Source organism: Micromys minutus (genome assembly GCF_963924665.1).
Source record: "Micromys minutus genome assembly, chromosome: 25".
In the NCBI taxonomy this organism is placed as follows: domain Eukaryota; kingdom Metazoa; phylum Chordata; class Mammalia; order Rodentia; family Muridae; genus Micromys; species Micromys minutus.
Genome location: NC_137960.1, coordinates 17,927,468 through 17,948,137, shown reverse-complemented (window position 1 = coordinate 17,948,137; position 20,670 = coordinate 17,927,468). Strand labels below are relative to the sequence as shown.

The following is a 20,670-nucleotide window of genomic DNA, read 5'->3' as shown; positions in this document are numbered from 1 at the left end:
TAAGGAGAGGGGGTTAGGAAACCTTGGGATTGTCAGCAAAGCTAGAAAAAGATTTGTGTTTTTAGTAGTCAATAGAATACTACATCTATAGGCAAGGGTCAGATAAAAGAGGGGAAAGATTGCTAAGCGCACTTAACCAGTAAGTATAAAAACTGATGTGTAGTAACAGGAATGCTGGTTATTGCAATATCAAAAGGAGCTAATTAACTGATGAACATGTTTCGCTGTAGAGATTGAATATATCACAGTGCTTAACAGCAGTGATATCTGTCTTTCCTGTAAGCTATGACTTAAAATCTTGACTTACAAAAGAATTAGAAATTTTTACATGAATAGTTTTCACATTTATAAGAGACATGCAAATCATACATCAGTGTTTTTAGGAGGGTTAAATGAAATTTGTTAAACAGCTTCTCACCTGCTTAATAAGGTAGCTGTTTCTTTCATTGTGGTAAGTATGGTGTGCTTAAGCCTTTTGAGTGGTTGCTTTCTGGTCTTTTCCTGCCATCCGCACACGTTGGGCATCCTATCACCTCTGTCTGCTCATTTTCATGTTTTGTCTGCTTCAGAACATGTTACCATCGTTTCTTTACCCAGGAAGTTTCTCAGCTTCTGGTATAACCCATTGTCAGTATCTATAGAATTCATTTTGTACAGTGATCTTTGTTTTCTCCTCCTTCTCAGCAGCATAATTGGGTAAGATTTCATGACCCATATCTGTAAGTTCAGTACTCTGGAGACTGAGGCAGAAGGAGCTTGAGTTAGAAGCTAGACGTTGAACCTGGTTCTTTCATGGTGTAAGGAATCTTTGTGAAGATAATAGCTTGGCCTGGGGAAAGCCTTTGAACACTGGATGAAATCGTTGTACTAAATGACCTTTGAAGTTCCTTCCTATCACCGTGAACTTGCTGAAGGTGAAAAAAAAAAGTCATTTCTGACCAACAGTAACTCTATCAAGTTAAGAACTATAATTAGTTTAGTGTGAGAGAAGCAGCATTTTATCTAAAACTGTGTTTATCTCAAGAAGAAACTTTTGAGTTATGGAGTACCAGATACAAGTAAGAAAGTCTGTCAAACTAGAAAACCAAGACTGGATTAAACAGCATTTACTGAGAGCTTTTTATCCTGTTTTTCTGTGGTTTCTAAATTATATTTTGGCAGGAATTAAGCACATTCCCTACATTTTCATAAGCATCTCCCTTTCCCATTTCCAGTGTGCATTCATGTTAGCATTTCAATGAAGTTTAGAAGGGCTTTTCTAAAGTGAAATGAGTACAGTTTGAACTCTGAGGCTATATGGCATATATATTCTGCCAAAAATGTACTGTGAACTGACTACTGATGGATTATTGGTTTGGTTAAAATTAGCATCCTTGGGTAGGGATGGCCTGGGGGTGGTCTAGATGAAGTCAAAGCAGGAAGCAACTCTTGTTTAGTTCTTGGCTTTATCCCGTATCTACTCAAAAATGACAGCTTGCAATACTAGAGCCTAGCTGAAGCCTGGATAATAAAAATGGACCCGAAAGACAAGAGAACCAGCTACTAAATGTGTGCTTCCTCACCCAAATGGTATTTGTGTGTTTTAGAATTGCTATCTTGTAATTTAATTTTTTTTTTTTTTTTTTTTTTTTTTGGTGTGTATTCTGTTTTTTATATTCTCCACCTACCTAATTTTATAAAGTCCTCATTTCAATGGCAATTATAAAACATGGTTATTTAGGTCTCATAAGTAAATATCAAGTCAAACCATGATTGATTTAGTCTCTTAAGAGAAGAAACATTATGCCTAAAACCCCGTTGATCTCAAAACCAACAGTTCCATATATGCTGCCATTGAGATTCTCATTCGTGGTTCTCACTGTATAACATGTTGAACATGGATCCATGGAGACCAGGGACAGGTTACTTTGGCTAAAAGTTGCCCACAGTGTATGGTATTCTACAGTACTTAGATGAGACACACGCACTACTACACTAGCCTCTGCTGATCTTAAACAGTCTATGATTACAATGTCCCCTTATTTATTTGTGTTATTAAGAATTTAAAGTATGTGAAATTATGCTTGTAGGCATTGATTTCCAAAGATTCTATACCACCCCTAGTGTTTGAGAAAGATTGTCTTTTATTAACCAGTCAAAGTAGGGTGATTGATTATATTTATTTATTACTAAAGTTCAACTATATTATTTAAAATTACATTTAATTTATGGTATTAAATTATACTTTTAAAAATTATGATTTCCAAAACATTTTATGTTGTATGATGTTAGCCATATAGAATTCTTCAGATTCCATTTTCAGCATCTAGGAAGAGGAAGAACTAGAATAGGTAAAGCCAAATATATAAGGAAAGGAACGTTTGGTTAAAGAATTTATGATGGTGACCTCTCCATATGCTCATGATCGGCCTCTACTTCTCTGCTCTCTGTCTGTCTCTGTGTCTCTGTCTCTCTCCTTTCTCTCTCTCTCTCTGCCTTTCTCTGCCTCTACTACCCTCATACCTCCCTTCCCCGTGCCCTGAATAAACTTTATTCTATACTTTAAAAAAAATAATTATTTGTGATGGTGATTTTCACACAGCCAGCAGGGGAGAGCTGCTCTTTCTCAGACACGTTTGTTTAGTTGTAGGTGGGGGGGGGGTGCTGAGGAACATTGGAACATTTGAGACAGTTTTACTCTGTAGCAACTCAGATCATGCTGGCCTAGAACAGAATGTACAGCCCCCATCTGGTCTTAAAGTCCTCCTGCTTCAGTGTCCTGAGTTCTAGAAATAGGTAACTGGTGGCTGGAATCACAGGTGTTAGTAACCATAATCAGAACACACACACACACACACACCTACAACCAAACAAACTTGTGTTTGAGAAACAGCAGCTCTCCCCTGCTGGTTTCACTATGTCATTGTGTCTGTCAATACACAAGGTTCTGGTTTCTTCGAATCATCAGGCTTGTTATTTCCCTTTCATTCTGTGTAGTAGCCATTTAATGAAATAAAGCCATACTTTAACATGATTTAATCTGCATTTCCCTACAATTACTGAGAGATAGTGTCTCACTATCTGAATGAGAACCATTCTTTGCTCACGTAAAGGGAAAATTCCTTTGAGTGAGAAACATGAGATACCCAGGATAGCAGTCCTTTCTTAAGGACATGGTTTGCAGCTCTTCCTTTGGTTTTCTTTTCTCTCCTGGTAACATGTGATGGGCAAATGTTTTATTTAATGATGTGCTTCGTATGTCACAGACAAATCATTGCCAAATTCATTGTCATAAGAATTTTCTGAATGTATTCTTCAGAGAGTCTTTATAGCTCTTAAGTGTTTGATTCATTTTGATTTAATTTTAAGAAATAATATTAGCTAAGGGACCATTTTTTTCAGCATTACTTGTTGGAAAGATTGTTAACAGTGATTATTAGTTGCAGTTAAACTGACCTGATTATGTGTACTATAATTTATTTCTGCACTTTCTATTTATACCCTTGGTCTATGTGTCCTTTTGCTAGTTTCACATAATTTAGTTAGGATATCATCCCCATTCCCTGCAGCTACATATTTTGTTTAAATTATTATTAACAAAATACCTAACCCAACTATTACTGTGTTCTCATTGAAATTGAATGTTCTAGATAAATGTTGGTTTTATAGCTCCTGTATAAGCTATTAGGCAATAGATTAGACCTTTGTAGAAAACAGATGTTTGAGGTCTGAGCAAAAGGGCAACTGTGGTTGCTGCACTCTGACATCCAGCCGTTCACTTGTGTCTGGCCATGTCACTGACATTGTGAATTTGAAGACTGACAGGATACTCAATTCTCTCCATGTAGAGGAAGGGGTACTGCTACAGTAAATATTAAAAAGTGGAAACCTTATATCCCGAGCTAGTGCCAGCACCCATGGAGCCACATAGCACTTTGGGGTATCTCTAACTTAGTGGCTCCATGCCTCCTCTAAGAACTCAGGCACTGCCCCTGTATTGTGTTCATTCACTTTCCTTCATCGCCAGGTAGAAACATGACTCTACAATGATTAACTTATCAAGCAGGTTTATATGTTAAATTCTCAATCCACAAACCCCTCTATACAATAAGCTCACAGCCGGTGGACAAAGATATAAACTGTCCATCTAGATAAGATGCATTAGACCATAAAAACCCTTAGAAATAATCATAATAACTTCATCAAGCTAGAGATGTGCCGAGAGAAACACACACATCTGCTTCCATCTCCTCCTTTACTCTTTCTCCTCTTCCGGTTTCTTACTTCTTCCCGCCTACCTCTGTATCATGTATCACCTTAACATCAATCTACACAGGGTAGGTATGTGTTTCATTACATAGTCATGCAGTAAGTTCTAAAATAGTAGAACTATTTATATTGTTTGATAGTGCTTGTAAAAATAGGATTTTCCTAGAAATTGGATGGGGAACTGGAGATGTGGTTTGATAGCTCAATACTTGTTAATGCTCAAGGCCTTGGTTTGGTTTTTTTTACAGCGCTGCAAACAAACAAAGTAGGGGAGGGAAGAAAAAGTGAGAGACAGAATGTTTCCCCATAGTAACAGAAATAGAGACAAGGAGAGGAAGGAAGTGGAGATTGGCTTATGAAATGTAGGGATAGTTTAAAAGGCAGAATCTACTAAGTAGGCCAACCTTGGGTTCAAAAGCAGTCTAGAGTCATAAGGACCAGTCTTCCTTGGAAGACCTCTTTCTTAAAACTCTGAGCTGATTGTGGAGGGTAATCTATTATTCAGAATCTTCTTACTTACAAAAGGCTCTTTGTAGAACCATGAAGACTGATATTTGACCAAATACCTGCCCACCATAGCATAGCAAGGTTCACAGATAATTGTCAGTGGTGCTATTGATATTTGCTGTTGTTTGTTTTTTGTTTTGTCTTGAGTTATTGGAGGACAGGTTTCTGTGGCTCCGTAGTGAATGCCCTTGTCACTTGGAGGTCCTTAGTTGTCAAGCCCTCTTTCTTCTTCCCCCTTTGCAGTGCTGTCCAGGCCACAGCACCGTTGGACCACAGTTCTAAGACGGCTGGGGAAGTAGATGCCTTCAGAGCACTACTGCCTGGTTAGTTCTGAAACGATCAGCTCACATTAAAGCATTTATATTGCCTGTTAGGTGTGAGGCAGTGTCTTCCACACCAAGTGCTTGCTTTACTCACTATTTGCCTGTGCCTGCTAAACCTAACACTATAATTATAATTGCATACTATGCTTCCATCACATTTGTTCTGAAATGGGAGTTCTCATGCCCAGTGATTTATAATGGTGTCAAATAGTAAACCTTTTGTTTTTTTTTTTTAATTAAGTATGTTCCAGATGCTCTCTGAGTGGTAATCGGTACCACACATAAGTCTGCTTCTTAGTTAATAGTGCGTGTTCTCTTTGCCATTTGGGGAATGGCCTTTTTTTTTTTTTTTTAAATACAGATTGTTGTAATTCATAGAATAATTCCAAATCTAATTCTTTTTATTTATGATATTCCCAGGATTAAGACATTATATAATATATAGACTTCAAAACCACAACAATAAGTAAAGCTTCATGGCTCTACAGAAAAATGACTTTTATCCTGTTTTTCTTACACCCACTTTTTGTCACAAATTAGTTCTTCCATACTGCTGGAGGCTGCAGAGGATGCTGCAGACTGTAACTGTGGCGATGTTGCAGTTGAAATCTGTAGTCTTCAACCTGTAGTACATACAGTGCCTAGTGTTAGCAGAAGGCGCTCTTAATATTTGTGGCATATGTGTGAGCAAACTTGTATTAATTGGTAGCATGTGCCTGGCATTTTGCCACTGTTGGAAAACATTGCCTGGTATAAATGCTACAGAGGAGCTAAAGTCAGTACATACAATTATGTGCTTGTAGTATAGAATAAATTGCTAGATTTCATTGAGATTTTATTCAAACATGCATATATACATGTTTAAACAACTATAAAATCTGTGGAATTTTGAACCCTTGGGATGGACAGGTTAATTATTAGAGAGCTAGGAATTGTTCCTGCAGCAGAGATCTTACCTGTCAGAGTGCAGGGCAAGGAATACAGTCACGTAACTAAATGGAATTACTCCGAACTTCCATCTATCTGTGGTGCTGCATCTGAACCCAAGGCTCTTATATACTAAGCTCTTGTTTTACCAATGGATGTGCATACACCATCCCAACAAGTTAGTTTATATAATTTTAATTCACAAAATAGTATGCAATACCTTTTTTCATTATATTGGTGTTCTGTTTGTTAATGTATTCAAAAGCACACATCGTGTTCTGAAATTTTTGTGTTAAAGAGAATGCATATGGTATTTATATCAGACTCTAGGAGTGTGGGTTCAGGAAGTGAATGAGTACAAACAAGGCTGGCCTTGGATGTGTAATGCCCTGGGTTTAAATCCCTGGAGTACAGAAAGAAGGGTGGGGTTTTCCTTTTGTATAAATGTCAACCTATGGTGTATATGTTGTCATGATGCTCTTAGAAGCTTGAGAAGTACTCAAAATAAGCCCAGTTTCATTCATAGCTAGTGAAACATTTTCTTTCTGATCAAAAATAATGGGCCACATAATTATTAAATTTTCCAAAATTCTTCTATTTTTCTCAGTGTGTATGTTGGTTTTTTTTGTTTGTTTGTTTTGGTTTTTTTGTTGTTCCCAGCCAAGATTCTTCTGTTCTATATATAACCTCAACTTTGCCTTTAAAATTGTGAGTATGAATGTTCGACCTGCACATAATGTACGTATGTGTACTGCTTGTATGCCAGGTGTCTGCAAACATCAGCAAAGGACTTCCTTGAACTGGAGTTTTGGATGGCGTCAAACCACCATGTGAATCCTTAGAATCACTAGTCCTCTGCAAGAGCAGCAAGTCCTCTTAGCTGCTGAGCCATCTGTCCAACCTTTCTGTTGACTGGGAACAGTGGTTGTGAAGGGTACTTCCCAGCCTACAGTTTAGCTCCTGTATGCTTCTTACATTTTCTGTCACATTTACTTTTAATTTCCAATGTTAGAATAATTTGGGGGTTGCATCACAGCTGAGTGATAAGACTTACATGTATAGTATTCCCATTTTTTGATCCTCAGCAGCAAAAGAAATAGTTCTGACTGATGGATTCGTTTGTTTGGAGGTTGTTCTAAAGCTTTTGTTTTTACTTTGTCTTTACATGTCCTAAATTTACATTGTCTAGCATTGGCAACAGTGCCAGGCCCAATTCATGTGTCACATGTGGCACAAACAATACAGGCACTTACAGTTCCGCTGCAGAATCCTGAACGCTGAAGGGCAGCTCAAATCATACCTGCATTTCAGTCTGTCTTGTCTCCACTCTCAGACGAGCCCTTTGCTTCCTCTGCTATCATTTTGTATGTTTCTGTGAACTTGTCTCTCTTTACACAGTTACTCCAAATTACCACTACTTTGCTAAACTTCCTTCTTTTCTACTAGTAAATGACCTTTCTCCTACTGCACAGAGGAAATTGAGGTTACAAGCAGGAACCCCGTAACTTCCTGTTCTTAAACCTATTTTTGTACCTTTTTTGCCTCCTTTTCTTCCTTGTCTCAAAGATACAAAGATTTGGTATTTCTTCAGTTGTACAAATATTTCTTGGGTTGTATGAGGAGGATAGTGAAGGTGGGCTCAGTGAGATTTGTAGATTCAGAGAGGTCTGTTAAGCTCAGCAGGGAAGGGAAGAGCCAAGCCTAATGATCTGAGTTTGATCCCGAGGACCAAACTGACCCATAAGTTGTTCCCTGTTGTCTACATGCAGTAAATATAATAAAGAATTTTTAAAAAACACGTCTGTTCAAAATAAATAAAGCCTAAGTGGAGGCTAGAAGTCGTCAACTAGAACAGAAAATGGAAAAGCCATAAAGTAAGATCATTCAAAGACTGGAAGACTACAGTGACAAGGGTGTCCAAGTGGAGCTTAACAGGCTGCAATCAAGTTTTTGTTTTGACAAGTTTGGATTGGAAGCCTCCAAAGGGTTTTGAGCAGAATTTGAGTAATGTGGTTAAACCTTTTCTTTCCCTTAATTTTATTTTATTCTGTTTATGTACATGACTTTTGTATGTTTACACTCCGAAAGAGGGCATGATATCCCACGGTACTACAGTTAGAGACAGGTATGAACTACCATGTGGGTGGTGGGAATTGAATTCAAGACATGGAAGAGCAGCTATCAAGCCCTCCCTTCTTCTTCAGCCCCTTGAATAGTAAATTCAGCTCCCAACAGTGAGTCACTTCATGACCAGTATTGTTTCATTTGTAGTCATCCTTCATTTTAAAGAAGTTAAGGTTTATTTTTGCTTTGCTTTGCCTGTGTGTGTGTGTGTGTGTGTGCGCGCGCGCGCGCATACTCGTGCACGCCTTTGGAGGTCAGGAGAAGCTTTGGGTTCTCTGGAATAAATGGTCACAAGCACCATTTGGTGTTGGGAAAACAAACTCAAGGTCATCTACAAGGACAAGTACCCTTCCAGATCTCTCTCTCTCTCTCCCTCTCCCCCCCCTCTCTCTCCCCCATGTTTTGTTTATTCATTGAGACCACTTATTATGTATCCCTACAATATCTTTGTAATTGGCTGCATGTTAAAACTAGCCTTGAACTTATGATCCTCTGAGCCCATGGAACTCAATTTTACAGTTTTTAAAATTTTTTTGATGTGTATACATAACTCCTTTTTCTCTGTCCAGTCCCTCCCATATTACACACCTCACCCCCCCCCCCCAAATACATGGCCTCTTTCCCCCTTTCACATAAACATACACACCTACAAACATACTCTAAAATAAACAAATACAACCTGTTTGGTCTGTCTACTGTTACTTGTGTGTATATGACTTCTTGGCTACCTGTTTGTTATTAAATAACCAATTGGGAGGTGCTCCCTATGGAAGACTGTTTTCCCTACCCAGTGTTCCATACTTGTTTATATAGCGAATGCAAGGGCCCCACGAGTTTGCTCATTTCCTGTTAGCATATTCTGCTGGTGTTGTCATTGTTTAGGTCTTGTTTAGGTTGCCATCTTGATAAGTCTTCATGGGTGTAGCCTCTCTGACATCTCTAGGAGATACAATCTCAAACCAAACTTCCGGTTCCTCTGGCTCTTACAGTCTTTATGTTTGCTCTTCCTCTTGTATGTTATAAAGGAAGTCCCATATGCCACATTCCATCTCTTTCTTTTTACATGTATACACATTTAAATAATAAAATCTAATCTCATTATTTGCATTAATAGGTTTCTCCCTGGTAGTTTTAATATTAAGTGGCTTTACAATTTGGTTGCGTTTTTTTAACTTTTTTTCCTGTGCTCTGAATCAAATTCTAGACAAAAATCTCATGTCTACTATTAGATAATTGTTTATTTAGCTATTTATATATTCTGAGTACTTCCAAGATAAATTCCTGTCCTTGTAGAGCTTAAATTTTACAGGAGGTATGGAGTAAAATAATAAAACAATAAACAAGCTGTTATCATAAACATTTTAATAATGTCTATGAAAAAATGAAAAAAAATAGAGTAATTTTAGAGCCATTAAAATTGAGAGAATAAGGTCTGGACCTTTAATCCCAGCACTCCTGAGGCAGAACCAGGTAGATCTCTGAGTTTGAGGGCAGCCAGGGCTTCACAAAACATCCTGTCTTAAAGAAACCAACCCTCCCCCTCCAAAAATCAAAGCAAAACAATAGAAAAACAGGAAGAAAGAAAGAAATTGAGAGGGTTGCCACCAGGTGGTGGTGCAGCCCTGTAATTGGAGCACTGTGGAGTCCTGGAGGTGGTGTGAACAGTGCTGTGAGGGGAGAGGCCTAGGATGGACAAGGCTGCTCCCCACCACTGCAAAGATGAAAACTGTATTATACTGTCTAGCATTATGATTTCAGCATTTTCTTGTTCAGATTACTACTGGGAATGTTTTAGGATTCTGTCTTCTTATTTATCTGTCTCCTATTGCTCTGTTGTCTCATCTCCAGTTGGCTGCACTGTTTACAGAGCTCCCTGTCTGCATTTAATCTGTACTTACTACGTCCTCAACACATTGCATTGTTTGACCCTTCTGTGTTTGGATGTTTCAGTTTGGAAAGCTTTCCCCTGATTCCCTGTTCTCATGGCCATTTTTTTGCATTTTTTGAAGATTAACGCTAAGAACTAATTTTTCCCCCCTCAGTTTACAAAAGAACCATTTTCTCCTTAGTGGTAACTTTTACTGTTGCCCCTGACTACCTCTCTTGTCATCCCCACTAAAGCATGTATGAATTCTGTATCCTAAATGGAATTTTTGGCATTATGTCTCTTCCACTGGACTTGGAATGTTCTTGGCAAGGATGCTGTCTTATGTGTGATGTCAGCCCTTTGACACAGTAGTCAGTCATCATTAAGTGTCAGAATCCTGTGGGGTAAAATATATTTATAATAAATTTAACACCACAGGTAGAGAGGCCATTTCAAATACAGTTAGACAAACTGATTCAGTCTCTTGTTCAGTAGAATATAAGAAGTCAAAGGAGAGTGTTTTAAAGGTGATAGATTTGCAGCTTTCATAGATATAGCACAAGAGGTTGTAAAAAGAAAGTAAAAAACAAGGCGCTACTTGAATTATGCTTACATTTTAACATAGTAATCAATAGTAATGACTTCTGAGTATCTGTAAAGGCTTAAATTATATTTAGTAACATTCATGTGTAACTCACATATAATAATAGAATCATATATAATATATAATTATTATAGTTTGAGTACATTTTAAAACTAAGGGTTAGAAAACTAGTTTTCCTCTGTTCTGAATACATGTTCTTTTAAAAGCTTAAGCTCGACCACTACGGTTCATCCTAAGCCCAAATACCCTTTCTTCCTAGGAAGTAGTGGCAAGCATTTTAACATAGCTTAGTGTTTTACCTTTACAGTCCCCGCTTCTTAAACAAACAGACCAACAAACAACAAAAAAGGCAGGGCCTCAGTGTTGCCCCTGTCTGGCCTGGAATTCAGTGTAGACCATGCTGGCTGGCCTTAAAGCTCTCAGTTATTGGCTTGCCTCATGCTCCTAGTCCTGGAATTAAAGGTATATACCACCATGCCTGGCTTTTCCTTTTGTTTTTAATAATAGAAATTCTTACTTATATTAAACATAACTTTAACAGTAGAAAATAAGTGTTAGCATCGTCAACTACACCATGTGTACTACCATCCTTAATAGTACTGTGCTATTAAAGTATTTTATATTACCATAAAACTAATTTTAGTTTGCCCATTGTGTGTGTGTGTGTGTGTGTGTGTGTGTGTGTGTGTGTGTGTGTGTGTGTGTGTGTGTAGCCTAATGTGGCTTATTCATCCTGCACCTCCTAAGTACAGAGATGTGTGCAGACCTTCATGATTGGTGTTTGATAACAATACATAGGTATTTGCAGTTGTTTGTTTGTATATATGATTGAAGTTCTCTCGGAGGTCCTGACTTTAAATATGCTATGACTAACCCCAGGAACCATTTCAGTTTGAACTAGATTTTTAAATTTTTATTATTTATTTGATGTATGAATGCTCGTCTGCATCTATACCTGCATAGCAGAAGAGAGAATCAGATCTCTTTATAGATGGTTGTGAGCCACCATGTTGTTGCTGGGAATTGAACTCAGAACCTAGAGGAAGGACAACCAGTGCTCTTAACTGCTGAACCATCTCACCAGGCCCCTGAACTAGATATTTTAAAGATGACTTTTTATATCATGTGCATAAGTGTTTTTCCTGCACATGTACATGTCTTATGTACCACATACACACTGAATATTCATGCAGGCCAGAAGGCCCCAGATTCTGTGAACCTGGAGTTATAGGCAATTATGAGCTACCATGTAGGTGCTGGGAATCAAACCCAGGACTTCTGGAAGAACAGCCAATGCTCATAACTGCTAAGCTATCTCTTCAGCATATCCCACCCCCCATTCTTAAGAGGCATAGTAGTTCTTAGGTGTATGTGTAATATGTCTATCCTTAACCATAGAAGTATGACTAAAAGTGAAACATAGCTCAGAAATCTGTATTTCACACAACAGTATAGGATTAATTTAGAAGTTATAGAAGTACATTTTAAGTGAATGTTCATTTCATATAAAATCTAGAGTAGAACTTTTAGACTTGTTCTGTAAGAATCAGAAAAGTCATAGATGAAATTTTATGCATATACTCTTAGTTAGGCTTTCTATTGCTGCAACAAAATACCAGGACCAAAGAAAGTTGGGGAGGAAAGGGTTTATTTGGCTTACACTTCCATCCACAGTACTGTTTATTATCAAAGGAAGTCAGGACAGGAACTCAGTTAGGGCTGGAACCTGGAGGCAGAGACCACAGAGAGGTGCTGCTTACTGTCTGTCTTACTTCCCCATGGCTTGCTCAGCCTTCTTTAGACCCAGCACCATCAGCCCTGGGATGGCCCCACCCACAGTGGGCTGAGCCCTTCCCGCATCAATCCCTTATTTAGAAAATGCCCTACAAGATTAGCTACTTAAGTTGAACTCTCCTGTTGTGAATTCTTTGTTTTCTTTTAAGCCCAAGGTGTTCAGTTTTGACCTTAGAAAGCATTTCAAGAGGTCCTTGGCTTAGTTTGAGGAAGCTACAGATAATAAATTCTGTTTAGCAGATGTTGTAAGCATGTGACTCAGCTCTGCACTCCATGTCAAGAAATGACTTGAAAGTAAATTTTCTTCATTGCTTTCTAGATTTTTTAAAAAGTTTACAAGTATTATTTAAGACATCAAAAAGAAGTGTAAATTTAGAAGGGAACTTTTTAAAAAGATTTGTTTATATATTTATTAGTTATCTATAGCTGTCTTCAGACACACCAGAAGAGAACATTGGATCTCATTACAGATGGTTGTGAGCCACCATGTGGTTGCTGGGATTTGAATTCAGGACCTCTGGAAGAGCAGTCAGGGCTCTTAACCACTGAGCCAGCTCTCCAGCTCTCCAGCCCAAGGGAACATTTTTAATAGCTTTCTTTCTTTCTTTCTTTCTTTCTTTCTTTCTCTCTCTCTCTCTCTCTCTCTCTCTCTCTCTCTCTCTCTCTCTCTCTCTTTTTCTTTCTTTTTTTTTTTTAAAGACAGGATCTCTCTTTTGTATAGCCCTGGCTATCCTAGTACTCACTATATGGAGTGTGTGGGGACCATAGTGGAATTGTACTCTTAGGTCTCCACCTGCCTCTGGCTCCCAGAGTGCTGGGATTAAAAGTGTGCACCACCATTCCTGGCTTGGCTCTGTTGTTTATGCGATTGTTTTAAATAGTATGGTTTACTCTGGTAATCTAAGATGGAGAAGGCCTTATTACAAATGATTCTGCAAATTGTCAAAGTACAGGAGTATTACAATTATTTACATTTTTTTATCAAAGAATTTTATTTTGAAAATTATCTACAATAACAACAAAATCCTGTGGATTATTTTACTTTTTGACTCCTTGCCTCCCTTATTTTCAAAACAGGGTCTTGCTATATAGCCCTGGCTAATGTAAAACTCTCTTGTGGGTAGGCTGGCCTCCAATTTACAGAGCTCTACATGCCTCTGCCTCTTACGTGTTGAAAATAAAGCACCCACCACATTTCATTACTCTTCTGTGATCTTTTAAGGAAGATATCACTGAACAGGGAAATAAGGCTATTGAGTTGTTTTTATAAAGTTGTTGAGGATTATGGTAAATTATGTCTGATAAATTATAATTTTTTAAATTAGTAACTTAGAATTTTTCTCATTTTATGAGCCCATGTTACTAATAAGCTACTGAAAACAGCAGAGTTTTTACACATTTGATTCTATGCGTCATTGAAGAAAGGCAGAAAGGGCCTTGACATGACTCTTGCTTACTAGGTTTTCAACTGGACACTTTGGGGACAAGTACTTAGTTTGTAATTTTCTGCTTAGTAGAGCAAATAATCATCATAGTTATTACTAGGATCAACTGATTAACTAGCTGGAGTGGTCTTCAATCTTAGAACATACTTAGCTGCATGAGGCCCCAGACTTAATTCCTACTCCCACCCCTTTAGATTATCCTTGGTTATGACTTGGGACATATATTCCCATGCCTCTCCTTCTGCCATGTGGATTCAGGTTGCCTATTAAATACATGTGTGTTTTATATTTGTGTGTACATGTTTGTATGTATATATATATATATATATATATATATATATATATATATCATTTATGATGTATAAAGACATCATTGCTGGCAAATCTCTTCATTCTGTGTGCCTTAGCTTTGTCCTGTGTAAAATGGAGACAATGTTTAGTGCTACAATAGTATATTGAGGATTAATTGCCATAATACAGGCAAGTACCTGTTGTATAAAAGTTTATGTAATCAAGTAAACTCTGCTAACAAGACTTAAATTTAGTAACTAATTCTTGCAAGTGTTGCATTAACTTTTTTAGTTGGAAAGATAATAAAGAAAAAGAATGTTTTTGTTATATTCTTAGACAGAATACACTGGATTGTTGCTGGTTTTTGTTGCTGTTGTTTGCTACCTTAGATTTTGGGTTAGGACCTGGCTTTGGCTAGTCTGGAACTCACTGTGGAGAGATCCACCTGCTTGTGTCTCTCACATGCTGGATAACAGTGTGCATGACCATGTCTGGCAAGACAAATGTTTAAAAGCCATTGCTAAAGGAGCTTTCCTTTGAAGAAATATTTTCTATTCAGAAATTTTGGCCTGTGATAGAGACTTATTTTAAAGCATTTGTTAATTGTCTTTTTGTTTAGTTGTTGACATTTTCACTTCATTGTGGTATGAAATCTGCCTTTTCTATCTTACGTTAATCTTCAAGTTTGGTTTTCTGTTATTTAGTGTCCCTGCTCCCCAGCATCAGTATCATAATGTTGGAGAATGGGGATGGTCTCGGGTTTGAGGAAGCGCTGCTGTCTGTCTTATTCTTCACAGACCCCTACCTTTGAGGCATTTATCATGACTAGAATTTCATTGAACACTATAAATTGTTCTCCTGTCAATTTGGAGACAACTTTTAGGTCAAAATTGCTTTTCCAAGTAAGACTACTAAAGTTAGCTAATATAATTCAACATAGTCATTGAAAAATACTGTAGTTTAATCCGTTTAAATGAAGTTTATAGTATCAGGAGTTTAAAGAGTTAGTTTGTCAAATACTTGAATGGTAGCAATGTACAGAACAGGGAAAAGTAACAAAATGAGCACAGTTTCTTCAGTATTGTGTATGTTGTATGCATGTAAAAATCTCCTAATAAGAATTGGAAACAGGGCTGGCAATTGAGAGTACTGGTTGCTGTTTCAGGGGACCTGCACTCAGTTCCCAGCATGTACATGGCAGCTCACAACCTTGAGTATTTCTAGTCACAAGTGACCTAACGCTCCCTTCTGACATCTGCAGGCAGCAGACATATGTGCAACACACACACACAATTGGAATCAGATGTTTCACAGAATTCCGAGTTTACTTTGTACCATATAATATCAAGGAAAGGTAGGTGCTAAGTGAGAAACATCTCAGTGTGAACCACAGTGACCTGGAACTCAGAGACCCGAGTGTCTGTGAGTAAGTACCCTGGATAGATACTGGTGGTACTTGGTCAAGCTCTCAGTCAGTCAGTCCCAGGCTTGCCTAGATCTCATCATAATAAGCCAGGCTGTTTTCGAACTCCCAGTATTGGAGGGCATTGATGAGCAACCACAATAGGCTTGAGATTGCTAAGCTAGAAAAACACTCTACCATGTGATTTGATATATTCACAACCATGCTTCTAGATTCTCTGTCTTGAGTTCCCTTATTGCTGTGATACAATGCCCTAGTAAAACTAATTTAAGAGGAAAGAGGATTAGTCATGGCAAGGAAGCCAAAGTCAAAGCTGCTCACATCACATTGCTAATCAGGAATAGTGGAACAATGAATGTATGTTCCTCCTCCATTCATTTTCTCCACTTAAACACCTCAGATCCCCATGTTGTTTGGTGCCACCCACAGGGCAGATTTTTCTCCCATATTATTACAGTGCCTAGAAGCCATTTTCCAGGAAAGTCACCTGTTAAGGTGACAACAGGAACTTCTACAGTTGCTAGTAAAGGAAATTCTGCCAAATTGAACTTTCCCATTTGTTATTTGCTAGGGGTTATAACTGACATTAAACAGGATGTAGCTTATAGAATAGGAGTGGTAATCAAGAGCGCTATTCCTTCAGTACCTGAGTGACTTGCTCTTGGAAAAATTAAATATATATTACATTGGCAAAAATAAAATCTTTTTGTATAGGTAATTAGAGTTCATGTCTTTAAAGGGTATGAAAAGTGTTGTAGATTTTTAAAGTATTATGTGGAATGTGTGTGTGTGTGTGTGTGTGTGTCTGTCTGCCTCTGCCCGCCTGCTCATCTGTCTGCTTGTCTGTCATGCCTTATGCTCAGAAGAGGTCTTTGAATTCCCTGGCATGGAGTTACAGGTAGTTGTTGTAAGCTACTATGTTGGTGCTGGGAATCAAACCTGAATTTCTCCATGAACAGCAAGTGTCCTTTACTGCTGAGCCAGCTCTTCAACTTTGCTTTTCCTTCTTTTCCTCATGCTCACTATAGAGACCAAATTGGCTTGGCCCTTGGAGCTACCCTCCTGCCTTTTTAAGTATCTGGCACTGTATCTGGTACTTGCTTGTTTCTGACTGGGTCTCTTAGGTAGCTCTGGTTAACTTTAAACTTTTTAACCTTTTGCCTCCTCGTGGTATTGGAATTGCACATGCACACCCGATTACTGCAAGAAATGAATGTTTTAGGAAAAGAATAGTATCATTACTTTACAAAGCCTTATATAGCCCATTAAGGCAAATGGCAGATTGTAGTAACTGCCTTACAGATGAGGGAACTAACAGAACCCAGACAGTGTTAGTAAAGAGATTTATAAAGCCAAATTTTGTTGTTTGGTGTTACTTTTGAATGTGGTAGTAGTTGTCAAGGAGCAAATCTCACAAAAGAATAATTTTTTCTATATTGTTATAATTGCTAAGAAAACTAATTTATGGGTTTATGCTTTTATATTAAGGAATTTCCTAATGTGCCTAGACCTCAGAAAACAGTAAGTCGGAGCACTATTGTTACCAAAGTGTGATGAGGCCTTCTCTTCTTGTTTATAATTTCAGGACGACATAGACAGCCTAAAGCCCGTACTCAGGGACAACCCACAGCTGCATGCGGAAGTGAAAGTCTGGGTAAAGGAACAGAAGGTTCAGGAGATTTTTATGCAAGGTATCTATTTTGAAGTAACACATTATTTTCTGAAACTAAGCCAGCTTATTTTTGATTGCTCGGTTTTATGCAATCTAATAGTTTTAATTGCATGTAGTCTGCCAGAAAGTAATTGGCAAACTGTAAATAAACATTTTTTTTTTAATTTATAATTTCACTGATTTATTGTGCATGGAATTTTATAGCTTCACAGTTGTTTTGTTGATAGGGAAATTCCCATAATGTAGAATGTTCAGGGTATGTTTTCCTGGAAAAAGGAGCATTATTTGCAGTGGAGGGTTGCTACAGTCATAATTGATGTTCTTTGAAGCAGTGGCTGGTATCCCATAAGTGTCCCTGTACTTTCTACAGCAGTCACCATTACACTAGCTTCAGTTTTGATTCCTTTGTTTACTTAGTTACAGAGTTGTCTAGAACATGTGATTTTCAAATCAGACTGGCTTTATAATTCTAAGTAATTTGTTTTAATAGCAGTAAAATCATGGTAAATATAAGGTTTTTGTGAAGTTGAATTGAAACTAAGACATATGACTTAAACTGTTAATATGCTGTTGAATGCAAAGATTACAATTTTGTTAGGTTTTCCTGTTTATCTCAGTCTTTGAAATTGATGCCAGTTTTGAATTCCATCACTTCAGAATGAGTTTGAGGTCAGTCTGGTCTTACAAATTGAGTTCCAGGATAGCCAGCACTACACAGTGAGACCCTGTCTCAAAAACCAAAACCATTCATGTCATTAGGGATTAGTAAGAGTGATCTTCAAGATACAACTTCTGTTTTGTGTGCTAAATGTACAACAGATCATCCAGGTATTAAACAATTCTTGGTGAAGTATTCTTAAAGCTTTAGTCATGGAGACTTTCAAACATAATAAATAAACTAACAAACTAATAAATACATTGGACTTCCTGTTACTTTCTCCTACCCAACCGCTATCAAACCTCAGAATTCTTTTCTGTGTAGAAGTCATCACTTTATTCTGTACTTTTTTTTTTTTTTTTTTTAATTTTTAAGTAAAGCTACTATCCTCTTGTTATTCTAGACTGGTTTAGGGATAGTTTCTTAATATCAAATATAAAAATGGAGGTTCCAAATTACATGTGTTTAATAATGTCATTTAAAGAGATTTTAAAAGTTTTTTTTTTTTTTTTTTTTAAGTCCAGAGATGCAGAAAATGTTGATTGTGGTTAGATGATGTGCTGTGGTCAGTTTTGCTTTCCCTCTATACTTGTGCCAGAGTTTGGTAACACAATCACACAGTTTAAAAAAATAAATAATTTTCTTTATTTATATTCGTAGGGAAGAAAATAGTAAAGTATTAATAATTCCTTTCTATCTTTGGCAAAAATACATGAGGCTGCCTTCAGATTGCATTCAGTGTAGGTTGTAAGGTGGCTGTACTTTCAGAATTAGCTCCTCCTTCTTGTCCCATAACCCAAATTATAAATTGCATTTTCATTTAAAACATGAGCTCATTTTCTCAAACTTTTGACTTAGTTTTTACTTCTGTAATATATTTTAGAACATTGGCTTTGCATTGTGTCTTGTTCTCTTCCTAACTTATTGCAAAATACTCTGTGTAGCAGTGTCTATAATAATTTGCATTCTGAGCTAAGATACTTCTAAGACATTTTTTAAGTCGACATTGTCTATTTCTTACCTGTCGCAGAGCTTTGCTGCTTTTAAAAGGTAATTCCTAAGTATTCCTAAATGGGAAATGTCTTTATTTAAGATGATATCCCTTGTGTTTTGTTTTCTTTTTTCTTTTCTTTTTGTTTTTTGTTTTGTTTTGTTTTTTAAGGTCCTTATTCATTAAATGGATACAGAGTGAGAGTCTATAGACAAGATTCTGCCACCCAGTGGTTTACTGGCATAATCACTCATCATGATCTCTTCACCCGCACCATGATCGTTATGAATGATCAGGTAAATAGTTACAGTTTTGGTGCTGGGGTTCAAACCCAGGGTTTTGCACATACTAAGCACAATTCCATGTGCTGAGTGCATGTTACTCCCAACCCCCAACCCCAGCCTCACAAGTAGTCCTTTGAAAAGGATATTATTACAAGGTAAATATAGGTCCTCCTGCTTTCCCGAGAGAAGGTTTCTTTATGTAACAGTCCTGGCTGTCCTAGAACTCGCTTTATAGACCAGGTTGGCCTTGAATTGCCTGCCTCTGCCTCCTGAGCACTGGAATTAAAAACATCTGCCACCTGACAATATAGTTTACTAAATTTTTGGTGTATGTACATATATGAATGTTTATAGATGTGACTGTTACAGCACACCTATGGAGGTCCTAGGACAAGTTTTTAGGTCTCACTTTAGGATGTGGGTCCTGGGGATTGAATCTGCAGGCTTGAGAGTTAATTCCTGTACCCACTGAGCCATCTGTCTGTCTATAGTCAGCCCCACTGCAGGTTTCTAATCATAGGAACCTAGTACATTTAAATGTATCTGATGTTACACTGAGGCCACTTGAGCTCAGGAAGTGATAGTGATGTCACATTTATTTCAGTACACAGAAAGGTCAGTTCCTAGTTGATTAGCCTTTTCCCCCAAGATTAAAATTTAACTTAAGGAAATTAAAGTTTTAAGAAACTTTTAAGAAAAACTTGAGCTTTTTTTTTTCTTCTGCAATAACAAATATCTCCCATGTAGTTTCTTTTTATTACTGAACACTTTCAAAATAAGCATAGTTCTCACACCACATTTACCTATTAAAATTATCTTCTAAGAATTATGGTACATGTAAAAGGGAAAAGGCAATTTTTGTTTTTTGTAATTAAAATTGGTTATGTAAGCAGGTGATAGTGTACAAATTTGAATTTTCAAATTGATTTATAAATAGTTCAACTGAGTAAAGAAATTGTACTAATGTTATGCCGGTCAGTTTGTTAGATTTAATGTTTGTTTTATGTCATGGATTAGGTACTAGAACCACAGAATGTCGATCCTTCTATGGTTCAAATGACCTTTCTAGATGATGTCGTTCACTCTTTGTTAAAAGGTGAAAATATTGGCATTACATCACGACGCAGGTCTCGTGCCAGTCAAAATATCAGCACTGTTCACGTATGTATGTTATTAGTAATGCATTTTAATAAACTACTTTTCCTTAGGTTGTTGAAAATCAAATAGTAATGTAATCATTGTTGATTAATTTTTAGGGTCATTATACGCGTGCTCAAGCAAATAGCCCCAGACCAGCGATGAGCTCTCAAGCTGCTGTTCCAAAACACAACACACACCAGCAACAGCAACAAAGAAGCATTCGTCCAAACAAGAGGAAGGGCTCAGATAGCAGTATACCTGATGAAGAGAAGATGAAGGAAGATAAATATGATTACATATCACGAGGAGGTAGGACCCCCCTTTTAAAAGTTACTTCTGGGGGGGGAGGGAGAGGGGGGAAGGGAGAGGGAG

At 37.4% G+C, this 20,670-nt stretch overlaps 1 protein-coding gene across 3 annotated transcripts in view; it reads left to right on the top strand.

Annotated features, from left to right (window-relative positions):
- The window catches only part of JMJD1C (jumonji domain containing 1C), a 162,222-nt gene that overhangs the window by 102,252 nt on the left and 39,300 nt on the right, over positions 1 to 20,670 (top strand). For all 3 annotated transcript variants that reach the window (XR_013975551.1, XM_080938162.1, XM_080938161.1), the window contains 4 exons: positions 17,139 to 17,244; positions 19,046 to 19,170; positions 20,176 to 20,319; positions 20,415 to 20,607. Coding sequence is in view for 2 of the 3 variants with exons in the window: in XM_080938162.1 (XP_080794288.1) it covers positions 17,238 to 17,244; positions 19,046 to 19,170; positions 20,176 to 20,319; positions 20,415 to 20,607 (469 nt within the window). In the remaining variant the exon portion in view is untranslated. The remainder of the gene's footprint in view (positions 1 to 17,138; positions 17,245 to 19,045; positions 19,171 to 20,175; positions 20,320 to 20,414; positions 20,608 to 20,670) is intronic.